We start from the raw sequence: 14,482 nt of genomic DNA on the forward strand, positions 1-14,482 counted from the left end.
TAATCGATTAAACTATTCTTGGTTGATTTCTAGAATTATAAGAACAAAATAATCAATTATCCATGTAAATAATCGTTTATTTTAATCAAAAATAACTAAAAACATAACACATCATAAATTCATATGAAATCTTGCATTCTAGTCATTTAGGAGAGCATAAATTTCTTCTTGACAACCATCATTCATGTTATCTTCATTCTCATTAATGGCATTAGCATCTCTTACCACTCCAACTCCAATTAATTCATCCTCTTAAATAGGAGGAACATCCAAATCGTCCATAAGTGTACCACCACCACCACCACTAGTTCCAGCATCTTATCCAACTTTAAGTATGTCTTCATTTAAGGAATTCAAATATGAAATTGGATCATTTTTCTCCACAATCCAATCATCATTAGAAGAAAGGTCTTCGATACCATAGTTATTTTCCTTCCTAACTCGCTTCTTGTTCAATTTGGAATTAGTCATGACATAAACTACATCATTCATGGTCTTTTGCAGCAAACGATTCATTTTCTTGGTGTGAACCTAAATGAAAAATTAATTATCATATAATAGGAAAAAGAAAATGAAATACATTATACATATACTATTTTGAATTGAATTTTTACCCTCTCAAAGACACTTCAGTTGCCTCATAGCTAGATGAACTACATGTCAAACTCAACCCGAATTGCAAATTGTTGCAATTATGGATGTTTATCTCCATTAGATTCCTACCAATATGGTGGACTTTTGGTATTAAGAGCACATTGATTTATAGGATGACCAAAAAGGTCTTCTTTTAAAAATTCCTCAAATTGGTCATCAATTTTCCTATTACTTCAAAGTCTCCAATAATTTTTTTAGGCAATCGGTGAATCCTTTCTTAACTTCCCAATCAACTTTAAAATTAAGAACATAATGTAGTATGAGGTTATGGTAGTAGCCTACAACATGCGAAGACCTATGTAATTGTTTGTCCCATCTTTGATCAATAATTTCTCATAAGGGAATATAGCTATAAATGAAAAAAATATATAGTTTTCAACCAAAGTCTATAATTTATAAAATGAAACACATAGAAGATAATTGTTTATTCTCATCTCCTCTATAAACATCTTGTATCTTTTCTTTAGCTCGATTCATTTCTTTATAAATGAACCCTGTGGCTGGATTTTCATTTGAATCCACTAAGCGCAATATTTTAACTAAGGGAAAAATACCTCTCATACAATTCAAAACATTTTTCCAAAATCCCTTATCTGTAACCAAATTCTCCATAGGCTTTCCATCCTTAGGCTTTGCTAATTGACTAGAAGTCTATTCTTCAGATGTGAACATTCTAGTTAATGGACCTTTATTCTTACTCAAGCATCCCAAGGTTAAGTAGGAAGTAGCAAAATGAGTCAAGCCAGATCTAATCAAGTCACCCCCTTAGTAAATTTATTATGTGATAAAGTAATAAGACTTGTTCTACCATAGATGTATGATGTGATCCTTCTACCAATTGTAATTGTTTCACTATGAAATGGTATATTTTTCTCAAAAGTATCAAGCATTAAGTCAATGCAATGAGTAGCACGAGGTGTCCTATACAACTTAGTCCATTTGTCATCAACATTCTTCAACTACCTTGTAATTTGTTGCGTTGTTTATGATAATATGGACAACATTTTCCTCCCTAACCCCCTCAACCACATCATTTAGCATCTTAAAAAAATTTTCATTTGTCTTGCATATCTTGGATGCATGATAGGCTTCAAAAAAATTGTTCCAAATGAACTATTTACTAAAAAATTTAATATAGTCCTTATCCTCCCAGCAATCCATCCATTTGTCATTATTGTGCATCCTAATTTCTTTCAAATAAGTTCTATGATCATCTAAAGAAAGATTGGTCATTTGAATATGATATTTTAAGTATTTCACCCTAATCTCATGGTAGGATGGTGGGTCAAATCTTGGACCGTGTCGAGCAACTGAAACATTTTCTTATATGCTTCATTGTTGGCTACATTATAGGGGATAACATTCAAATAAAAAAAATATAGCAATGTCCTGACATACTTCCTCCCTCAAATCATTCTTAAAGATCTTGTTGATTATATTTGAGAGCTGACTTTTCTCTTGAAAATATTTTGATAGCTAATATTACCACCTTCTAATTGAATAACAAAACTACTACATATTACTTCAATGTCACCATATTTTTTTAGGAGGTTCTGTTGCAATGATGAAACAATACCTAACATTTCTTTCTTAACATCTTTAGGGACCGATCTATATGTTCCAGCATCTTTAAATGTTCCTGCTAAATGGTGTTTCAAATGATAAACCCCTTTTGTGAATGTCTTTTCACAGAATATCTTTACTGGTTCAATGATAGGTTTGATTTTAAAAATATTGATTAATAATATAAATCATATTTGTCAAAATCAGATTGATCTGACTAATTTGATTAATCTGATTGGAATCAATTTGATGACTGATGTGATGTTTCAAAACTAATACAAACTGGTCAAATCAATTCAAAATAAGTCAATAACTGATGTGTAAAAACTAGATTGAATTGACCTGTTTAATAAAATTATTTTTTATCTATAATTTTAAAAAAAATATTTTTATGATAAATAGATAAATATATTTAATTAAATTACAAATTAAAATAATTTATTTATCTATCATTTTTAATAATTTTTTATAAAATATAATTTAGTCATTTATATTAATTTATAATTTATTATGATATTTTAAATTTTATATTATATTAATTTAAAAAAATTAATATAAAATGTAAAAAATTATTATTGATAATATATTATTATATTTCGTTAAAATTAAAATTTAAAATTAAACATCATATCTAAACTTTATCTAAACTTTAAATATTAATTAAGTCTTTTATTAAATGATTGAATTTATGCTCTTAGACTTTAAGAACATAATAATGATTTGGATTTTAAAATATTACATCATCTTCATCTATGTTTATAAAATAGAAAATTAGAAAGAATTTCTCTAATCTCAAAAACATCATCACTCCTTACAACACCCTAAATTTAATGCTCGGGTAGGACGCAATTTATTGACAATACGGCGTCTAAGTCTTTCAAATTTTGAAAAAAAGAAAATTATTTAAAAAAAAAAAAAAAAACAGATAAACCACCACCACCACTCTGGAAAAGTCCTGTCACTTTTACAACTCAGTTCACTCTTCTCTCTCTCTCTCTCTCTCTCTCTCGTGCCTTCCCTTCTTCCTTGAAACTTCAAACCCTAAACAAAACCATCAATTTTCCCCATCAACCCCTTATCCTACTCCCATTATTATATATATATTTGAATAAAAAGAAAAGAAAACATTTACACTCTCACACTCCAACTCACCTTCTTAAATGGGTGCACCAAACCCAACCCAAACGGACCATGGGCCCTGACCCACTTCGCCGGCAATGGGAAAGTCCGGACAACAACAGCACCCTCTGCCCTCCGCCGAGGATCCGCGGCGGAATGCGGCGGCGGAGGCCGGACGCGCCTTTTCCGTCGGACTCCGATGCCTTATTGTCTTGCTTTTCTCGCTCGCGCTTTTCCTCTCCGCACTCTTCTGGCTACCTCCATTTGCTCCCGACGCAGATCCCAAGGATCTGCATTTGAATTCAAAGTACAAAGGTTCGTTCCTAACTTGTTATCGTTTTTAGCACCAATTGCTGTTCGCTCTCTCGCGCTTTTCTTTCTTTCTTTGTTTGGTTTTTTTTTTTTTTTTTTTCTCTTCGTCGTTTTATTTTAGGGAAACTTTAATTGAGATAAAATCGCCATGGACATATTTGGTGGATCTGTTTCTATAATTGGTGTTTAATTTTTGTTTTTATGATTATAGCAATGTGAGGGAAAAATGGGAAATGTAAGTGTTTAATTTTTAATTTTAGGTTTGTTGTTAAATTTGTTAGCGCGGAATTAATGTTTCCGCCTGTCGGTAAAATACAGCGTTTTTTATTTTTGTTTTTTTTTTCGTAATTTTTTTATTGACCGATAATAGCAATGTGGGGAAAATAGGAGATTTGTTTGTCGGATCTTGTTTTGATATTTAGGAAATTATTATTATTATTATTATTATTATTATTATTATTATTATTATTATTACTTTCCTCGTATCCAGGGCTTGAACTTTGAAGAATTTGATTTGTGGACATGGCACTTCACTGATTTCAGACAAACTTCAGGGAATGCATTCGAAACATCTAGAGCTAATCACAATATCCTGCGCTGAGTGAATATAGCAAATATAAGTAGAGAATAATTATCCCTTGATAAGTTAATTTTGTAAGGTCGAGTAAGACACTAGTTATAAAGTTGATTTTATAAGGACGAGTGAGACACTAGTTGGACATTCTAAGACAATTTAAATTTTAATGATGTAATTATAGAAATAGAAATTATTCAGTGTGCACGTGAATACTATAGTTTCCCAGTTTTAGGATCTGACACAATCATATGCGTTGTTGTGAATTGTGGTTATGCTGGGAATATTGCAGTGAGAATTTTGTTTTTGGGAAATTAGATCTATAAATTTTTTAATCTCTTTGATGGTTGAGGAGAAGTTTTGTTGCAACTCTATATGACAAGAGCCACTAGTGGCTAGGTGTAATGGTTACTCACACCATTGATGTTGATATGAGCAGTGAACATATCTTTCCCCATATAGATGCTTGATTTGTGTAGAACTTTACCTGTTATTGCAAGAATGAATGGAGGTGTTGTACACTTGTACTGTAAGCGATAACTTGGAAAACTATAAGAGGAGCTAAAGGTGGAAATGAAAAGGCAACAATATGAGGGGTTGTTTGATTTTTAATTTTGAAAACTTTTTTTTAAAATAAAAGACTCGTTCAATGGAAGTTGTTTATAAAAGTAATATTCTTTTTTGGCATTTTTTAAAATAAAAAAGAACATTTTTAAGCTGTTTTGGTATATTTATATTCAGTTTATTGTTGCTGGTGCTCTTCTTTGCTCTATTCTTTCTTCTTTTCCCACACTTACTATCCAAAAGCTAGTTTTTGAAATTTGTTTCATAAGTAGTTTTTAGAAGTTTAAAAAAAATTTACCCTAAATGGTTAAATACTGGAGCAGAAAAAAGGCAGTGGAGGCCGGGACAAATAAAAATGGGAATTTTGTTGCCTGGTGCAATATTGGGGCAGCTAGCATTGGAATATGTGTAGTTTTAAATATTCACCAAAAAAATGTAGTTTTAAATATATTTCTTTAGTATTATACCTTTTTTCCTCATGCTTTTGCATGGAATTAGGGCCACATATCCGATGCAATATTCTCATTTCTGCTACAATATTTATTTTCTTGTGGATATTGAGTTGATTGTTGGAATGCTTAAAGGAATTAATTTAATACATAAACACGTGAAATTAACTGTCTTTCTTTTTATTTTTGTCTTGACGTGTATGGGATTAATGACAAACTAAATATCGAGTGGTCAAGTATCAGAAATTTAAAGTATCAGAAATCCATTTAAATAAATCATCAATATTTATCGCAACTGTACATGTCTGTAATGTTTTATGTAATTTTGATTTGTAACTAGCTAATAACAATGACTCTTTTTGTCATCATATTATTAATGTGAAGTACTAATAAGTATCCAATGATAACAATTTGATTGGATATTTGCATATTAATTTGTCTCTATTTTCATGTATTTTATTCTTTTGGAAATTCTGTTACCAAGGAAAGAGTAAGGGAACAAAGTCAGCCAGTAGAAATGTGTCGGCACATGCACTGTTTGAGTTGAGAAATGAGATCTTTTGTTTCCGTTCTGGATATGGTATTATTATGTCCCTTTTGTGATCATTATAAGTTGCTCAGAAAAAATATTTTATATTTTGAATACGAGGTTTAAAGCCAGTTTAAGCTATATGATATTATTAGCACTCAACTGGAAAGATCTCCTCTTGTTTCAATAACTATTTATTACATTATGTTGGAAAGTCTCACATTCTCTGCCTCAATTATTCTGGTGCAGTTTAACTACCTGTTAAACAACTTCACCAAATGCCAATTGATTTAAGATGAAATCTAACACATTAGTTCTTGACTATCTCACATTTGTTGATAATGGTATTTAATTATCCATTTGATAAATTAGTATAGTTATTGCATGTAGCAAGTTACAGTAAGATAAAATCAAGATTAAGCAGCCATACATGGTATTAAAATTTTATGTTTTCAGTGAAACCCAATTTAAAAATGTTCACCTTTAAAATTGACAAGTTATCTCTTTCAGTTTGGTATTGGTCCTATGGTGCATTATTTTCCAGTGTCTTTTGACATGTTTCTGAAAGGGGTCAGTTTGATACAATCTTAAAACTTTTAGAGATAACATCCAATTGCTTAGAATGCATTTTGACCGAGGCATGTGCTTCCTGTTCAAAACGTGTATATGATGCAACATTTATGATGAACCATTGAATGTCATCTTTCAATTTTATGATACATAAAATTGACCATGTAATTATATATTTGTGGGCTTCTAACTCTTATATGCTATCATATATTATATGATTTATAAGATACAGGATGCAATGTAATTACTGATATAAGCATGTTTATCTAGCCTGTTTCACTTAATGACATTGTTTTATTTTTTTCAGATCATGATATTGTTGCAAGCTTTTATGTGCAGAAGCCAGTTTCTTTGCTACAAGACAACATTTTGCAGCTTTCTGATGACATTTTGGAAGAGATAGGGGTTCCCTCTATCAAAGTACCTCCCTCGTGGTTTCATTTAATGAACTTTATTAATATTATTTGATACTTGATATTGATGTTATTCTTATATTTTAAAATCAGGTGGTCATCTTGTCTCTAGATCTCTTACCACGGATAAACAAGACGAAAGTGGTGTTTGCAGTTGATCCTGAAGATAAAAATTCAGAAATGTCTACAGCTTCCATTAGTTTGATAAGAGCATCATTTAAATACTTGGTTATACGCCAATCATATCTCCAGCTCACTACATCCTTGTTTGGTGTACCCTCCTTTTTTGAGGTGCTGAAATTTAAGGGAGGGATCACTATCATTCCACAACAAAGTGTGTTTCCTCTGCAAGCAGTGCAAACATTATTCAACTTTACTTTGAATTTCTCCATTTATGAAATACAATTAAATTTTGAGCAGCTGACAAGTCAGCTTAAATCTGGACTGCATTTGGCACCTTATGAGGTTTGTCATTATTATTTCATTTCTTACTGTTTTTGTTGTATGCTCTTGATTTTAATTACTTTATAAAATCATTCTGTTCTAAAGTTAAACTTCAGTTCTGATGTTATGACAAATCTATGTTGTGTAATTACCTCTGGATTCTGTGTGGGGTCTCTGTCAGTTACGAGTGAACCATGTTTGATGTTGGACTCTATAAGCACAAAGATTAATACTCCATCCTGTGTTTTATATAAGAAACAAATAATTGATTCGTCAAAACCAATAAAAATAGTTAAGGTAGTAAATTTTTATTAATAATGTTATAAAATTAAATTTTATTCCAAAAACATCTTTTGAATTGAATAGTTTAAAATTTAAATAGTGGTTGCATTTAATGACCCTATCTTAATTCAAGAGATAACTTTATTCACCAATGAGTGTAATTTGTACTATTGTTAAATAGATTAGTAAATGCATCCACTTGCACATGGATATAAAAGAAAATTAATAATTAATATATCTTAAAGTAGGTATTTGTTTCTTATAATTAAGACCCATAAAGTACATCAATTTGACTCTAATATAGAAGACCAAATACATAAAGCATGAAAAATAAGCAAGCTTTCCTGCATGTATAATCTTTTATTGCGTGATGAGAAAGTATCCTAAATTGAGGAATTCCCTACACAAAATACATTTACTTGTTCTTAATACTTGGAAGATTTCCAATGACATACTGGTCTCACCAAGCTGATTTTGATTGGGTTTCCTTGTTGGTATGCAGAACGTGTATGTGATCTTATCAAACTCCGAAGGTTCTACAATAGCTGCTCCTACTATTGTTCAATCGTCTGTCCTACTTGCAGTTGGGATTGCACCATCAAAGGAGAGGCTAAAGCAACTGGCACAAACCATCATGGGGCATCATCCTTCATGGAACCTTGGGTTGAATAACACTGAATTTGGTAGGGTTAAGCAGGTTCGACTTTCATCCATCTTGCAACACTCCCTTCATGGCAATGCTAGGTCACCTTCCCCTGCCCCTCTGCCTCATCCTCACCACCACCATCACCACCACCACCACCACCACCATCACCATCGGCACCATAATCACCACCACAATGCCCATGTATTACCTGAAACTTCACCTTCACCTTCACCTCCACCTTCACCTTCACCTTCACCGGCACCTACACCTGGGGAAAGTGCTGCTTCACCTATGTTTGGTTCTACTGCTCCTGCAAGAAGTTCTTATGCTCAGCCTCCGAATTGTCAATTTGGTTATAGAAAGAGATCTCCCAGGAACACTGAAAAACATGTTCATCTAATAACACCTGCAGTTGCTCCTACTAATGCTCCACACTATCCTGTTGCTTCACCATGGAGGGCTGGACCACCAGAACATGTCTTTCATTCTTCAGTTCCTGCTTTGAGTCCTTTACCAAACGTAGCATTTGCACATGCTGAGCCCCCTCCTAAGAATGAACCATCTGTCCCACATTCTGACACATATTTTCATGGGCCATCACCATCTTCATGTGAGTATTTTTAGCGATAATTATTTGCAGACAAAACTTACATGATGTACCTTGTGTACTGTTGGTGTTCTCCTATCAGAATTAAAATTTTGCTTTAAAATATGCTTAATGAATGATTCCATTAAATGTTTCCATGAAGTAAAATTCTAACTCTGATTGGAGAATAATACCATAGGTACTGCATCTAAGTTTTGTCCATTATTTTCATGAGCTAACATATCAACTCTAAATTAGAGACAACTTGTTTAACAATTCTTTTGCATGCGCATGCGCATGTTAATGTCATTTGTCATCTATCCTGGCTGGTATTAAATTTGTTTTTAGTTTATAAAGGAATTATAAATGGTTAGCTTGATGAAGTTGAGCATTGAAGGGAAGTAGGAAAGGAGGAAACTTCACATTTTGCTTGGGCTTTTAACTAAAACTTTCCTTGTGTCCTGAAATTGTTCTATATTGTTCTGCATTTCTGCACTTTCATGTTAGGGTAATAGGTCAGTTTAGATAAATTTCTATATGCACTTATAGGAGAAGAAAATAGAAAAGAAAAATAAAATAAGTTTTTCCATAAACTAAAACTAACTTATGCATAAGTTAAACTAATATGAGAGAGTTTCTATAAATTAATTTATGCATAAGCTAATTTTATTTTACAGAGAAGTTGATTTCATCTTTTCTTTTTTTCCTTTCTTTTTATGGAATTTTTTTACAAGTTAAAACTAGCTTATGAATAAGCTCAAAATAAATTTTTAGAGAAGTTAATATGAAAGAACTTCTATAAATTAGCTTATTCATAAATTAATTTTAACTTTTGAAAAAAATTATTTCATTTTTCTTTCCTATTTTTTTTCTCCTAAAAAGTGTTCCTACAGAAATTTATTCGAACATGTGCATGAAGTATATAGAGTCTACTACTTTGATTTTTTGTTTTTATTTGCCGTCTTTTCTTCTCCGATCAAAATGTTCTTGAAGACAACCTGAGCAACAGACTCTAAATGGATGTTTCTAGTTCTTCAGTATTAAATTTACCATTCCAACATAAGATTATAAGCATGGGAAATTCCAACATCATATTCTCTTATACCTTTTTAATATATTCTTTACTATTGAGTGAATTTTACCTGGGTCCTACCAGAAGAAGGGTAGACTCGGGCCGTTTAGTGAGACATACATGACATTCTTCTAATAAAAGAGTAAGTTGGAAAAGTGTGTTAGTAAGTAGTAACATTGAAATATAACCTCTTGATCATTTGATCTTGTGACACACTTCTATCTCAAAACATTTAAATTTATAATAATAATAAAATATGACAATTAAATATAATAAAACTTAACTCTTGAACTAAAGGATTCACGGTTCACGACACCTTTGCTAATAAAACAAAAAACTAAGAAATATAGGTTCTAAAATAAAGTTAATACTTGGCCACTAAAACAGTCTTTACAAGTTCTCAAACTAAATAAAACCATGATAAAACTCTACCAAGGACATGTTCATCATCAAAACACAAGTCATGCTATTAAGAAAAGCTATGAAGCCTAACCTTCGTCTCTTGCAACTTCATCTTGCTCAACAAAGTCATGCTCACTTGTAACAGTAATTAGCCCAAGCAACAACAAACACAACAAAGAAGAGAACACATGTTAAAGAACATATAAGAAAGACACGTAGCATCTAAAAACACTTGACAAATCCACTCTCAAACACAACCACACACATGGCTCAAGACTCTATACACAAACTCGTATGCTCTTAGTTTTATATGCATGTGATACTATTATCTCTTTGTATAAACCACTTGCATATTAGTTAGTCTAGGAGTACATGGGAATAAGATTACTACACAATGGGGAAGCTACTTGCAATCCACTCTCACTAGAACGAAGATCTATTAGGAGTTAGTTAGGGTTCTATAGCTGGCCATGGTTATCCCTTATCCTACCACTCATAAACATGAGATTTCCCACCATAAAATCCTCAAGGCCAAGGTAGAAGATCATAGAGACCTTCCCATATAGATTCGCATCCACCATGCATTAATGCATGGACTCAATCACACTTCACAACACACAAATGCATAGCTCACTACTAGGAAATTCTTAGACTTTCACCCTGTTAGACCAACATTTAGACTTCTCAAATGTCCAAGTGTAAACTTGGATTTCTCCCCTCTAAGTCATTACTTAACTTGCAACACACATAACTCACATGAACAAACAGCTCAAGCACAAAAACTCGTACACATCAATATTACAACACTTAGCTCTTCTCAATTCTTGCATTATACTCTTTTAAATCTCTCACGTATATTATTTCTGTTGTCTATTATCTCACACCAAGGCTCACTCACCCTTCAAAGTCACAACTACCCAAATTACAAGATACACTATGTTCGCACATTATGCATGACCTAAACACATGCGTGCATACACTAAACATGGCCAAAACATAGGTGTGCTCCACTTAGTCCAGGCATGCTCCACCCAACATGGCCTCAGCATGGTCGTGTCAACCTCTAGCACAACCACGCTCCCTAGGGCAAGGATGTTCTCGAGTCTCGCTTGAGCAACACAAACCAAAGCACAACTTTGTCACTTAGCATGGACATGCTCTCCAACAGGCATGATTGTGGTTCACTCGGGCGTGCTTCCAACACACACAATCGTTGTTCATTTAGCGCAACCTTAGTGATTGTGCTATCAGAATAGAGTTTCAAAACCGTTCAAGACTTATCTAATAGGCACAAATTATAAACCAAATCTTTGTTTTTGCACCAATTCTCAATCTAATCACATCCTAACACTTCAACGACATATAATACTCAAGGTAACCAATCAAATTCAATCATACACAACAATCACATAAAAAAAACCCAATTTCTACACCTGAGAACCCTACACTTGTACATACATGACAGACACAATTTACATGAATCAACCAGCAATTCATTCCACACAAACAAATCACACACAATACATGCTACTCGCTTCGAGGTGTTCATGATCCCTCTAGTCATACAACAAAAAATCTAAAGAGACTTGGGGGATTGTCTCACTACCCATAATTCTTATATATGTCACACAAGGAGACAATCTCACTTCCCCTTTTTCCTCAAATGATGATCTCTAATGGGAAAGAGTGTGGTCTCAGTGATCCACAAATTGCTCTGCTTGCTCCTCAGGTAAATGCTCCTCAGCACTCTCTCAAGTGTCAAGAAGAAAAAATTGGAAACTATAATGCGGAAGTCTAAACCCCACCTTACTCTAGGTCATTCTTTGGGTTGGGCTTCTAAAGTTTAGACTTAACACAAACACTCTCAGCCGATGCATATTTTTATTTTATTTTCTAAAAAAATTTCCTTTATTTATCTTATTAGCCAAATTAAGTCAACAAAATAAATGATAATTAAACATCTATATTATTATTAATTATTAATATTTCAAAAATCAGGATGTTACTGTTCTTACGGATGATTATAACCTTCATGATTGCTTGAACTTTTGGAACTTGAGGGTTTCATTGAACTGGTTATTTATCATACGTCTCTAAGAAAAATTTATGTTGACAATGAATAGAATGATTGTTTAAGTTCTTAAGAGTGTGGTCACTCATATATATTACCATGGTTATGAAAATGGGGCCGGTATAGCTGGTTCAATAAAATATCTGGTGAACTGGTGTGGTGTTTAGTTCATTCAAGTCAGAATGCCTGATTTCATGACTGGCAGAAACCGGTACAAATCCTATGAAAACCAGAATACAACCATAGAGAGCTAATTGTTTTCCTTTTCTTTTTAATTTTTTTTGCAATATTTTAAATTATTTTATTTAATTAAAGATATTCTTTACCAAATAAAGACCCAATGTTAGTTACAAAGGTCCGTACACAAGGCTTTTATCTTTTATTCTTGATTTTATTTACATAATATATAGAATATGCTCCTTTCACAGATTTAAAATCTTACTAGCATTTGCTTTATTTTCTTATTCATGATTTTGTGTTAGTTTTTTAAACAATATTATAATCATAATTTTAATTATCTATTTGACTATGGTTTAGGATTTGTTCTTCTAAAAATACTTCTAAAAATTTCCTTTTTGTATTCTTCTTCTATAAGTGTTTTTTTGAAAAGTTTATCTTAATAGGTTCTTCATATAGTTGAATCATATAGCCATAAAACATTGTATGTGAGCATGAAATATTGATTCCTATTGATTGACATTTATATTTTGCAGCTTCTGCAGGTTGTGTTGGAACTGTTAAATGGACAACTTTAATGTTTTTAGTACTTGTATTACTTGTATAAGCAAGTTCTGAACTGTATCATTCGGCCAGACAAACCAGAGAGTGCTATAAAATGTGAGCTACGCAAAGGCTAGCCTCACATATGAGTGGATACAAGTTGTCATTAAGAGTGTAAATAGTTGATCAAAAAGATCCAAGATCAAATGTACCCTTTTAAAAAAAAATCCAGTCAGTGTATGCGTTTTCAGGACAAGTTTGCAAGTGGCAGGCCTTGATTACACGCATCACTGCTGTTCTGTAACGTTAGATGCAAAACGAAAATGAAAGGAAGAAAAAAAATTGTAACAATATGCCTTTTGGTTCTCATGGCTTATAATTAATTTTGTATGGTTCACTAAGCCAGCTAAAGATGTTGGCCAGTTTAGGCAAGAAATGTTCAACCCTTGATCGCAATGATGGATCATATCTTTGTTGCCATGTGATTATGTGAACCCCTCGCCAATTATTTTCCCACGTGATCAAGGGCTTCTAAGAGTTGAAAATAGTTATTTCCGTTTATTTATTTATTTCAATATTTTAATGTTAATGAACCATGATACGATGTTGCTTCCATAATCAGAATAATTAAAGCAACTTATCTTGTATCATTATTATTGGTTTCTGAGTTTCTTTCAAAATTAAGCTTATACAGCTTGACATCGAGAAGAAATAAAAAAGGAAAAAATGTAACTAATCAATTCAAAATATTAAATGTTTAACTTTTGGCTCTCAACATTCTACTAAGGTTGAATATGATGATTTATCTAAATTAAATTCTAAGTTGAAGATTTTTTTATGGGACGGAATCAATTGACATCACTTGCTAAATTTTTGTATTTATATCACGTAATAATTTTTTTATAGAATGTAAAATTAATTAATGTAACAAATGATTTTTTTTTTTTGCATGGACTACAAATCTCCTTAAGTGGAGGCAATTTTATTTGAGCCGAGGAAGATTACTATACTTGGAAAAACTCCTAAATATTTAACACAGCTCATTCAATACTGAAATTCAACATCATTAGTTAACTTGAAACAATCTTATATAAATTGATTTATGTGATCAATGGTATTTGACAATTGAATTGAAAATTCATATAAAATAAATTGTTTAAAATTTTCATTTAAATAAAAAAAATTAGATGATCATGCTTCATCATACAATATTTTAGTGGTATACCAAAAAAAATACAATATTTTAATAGATAATACTTTATTTAAAATATAAGTGAATGTCCATAGGCAAATAATGTATTAACAAATATTCAATTTATTTGAAATTTGATATACATGATAAAAAAAATATTAAAAGATATAATTTTAAAAATAATTTATTATTAAAAATCTTTGAGCAATAGAATTCTCATGTCATTGAATTACATGTTACCTAACTTACAAGGATTTATATTTACCTTTTGTAGTGTATTTTAAAGAATAACCTTTGATGAGGTAAAAGAGAATTACAAC

At 31.8% G+C, this 14,482-nt stretch overlaps 1 protein-coding gene across 1 annotated transcript; it reads left to right on the top strand.

The window, feature by feature from the left end:
- The first annotated feature begins 3,160 nt into the window (after positions 1–3,160).
- LOC109805751 (uncharacterized) lies at positions 3,161–13,426 on the top strand. Its single transcript, XM_020367939.3, has 5 exons — positions 3,161–3,651; positions 6,642–6,754; positions 6,841–7,212; positions 7,976–8,729; positions 12,964–13,426. The coding sequence occupies exons 1-5, from the start codon at positions 3,435–3,437 to the stop codon at positions 13,032–13,034; spliced, it is 1,527 nt and encodes a 508-aa protein (XP_020223528.1). The 5' UTR covers positions 3,161–3,434; the 3' UTR covers positions 13,035–13,426.
- The last annotated feature ends 1,056 nt before the right edge of the window (positions 13,427–14,482 follow it).

The sequence above is a fragment of the Cajanus cajan genome, chromosome 7 (assembly GCF_000230855.2).
Source record: "Cajanus cajan strain Asha chromosome 7, NIPB_CcT2T_4, whole genome shotgun sequence".
Classification (NCBI taxonomy): Eukaryota; Viridiplantae; Streptophyta; class Magnoliopsida; order Fabales; family Fabaceae; genus Cajanus; species Cajanus cajan.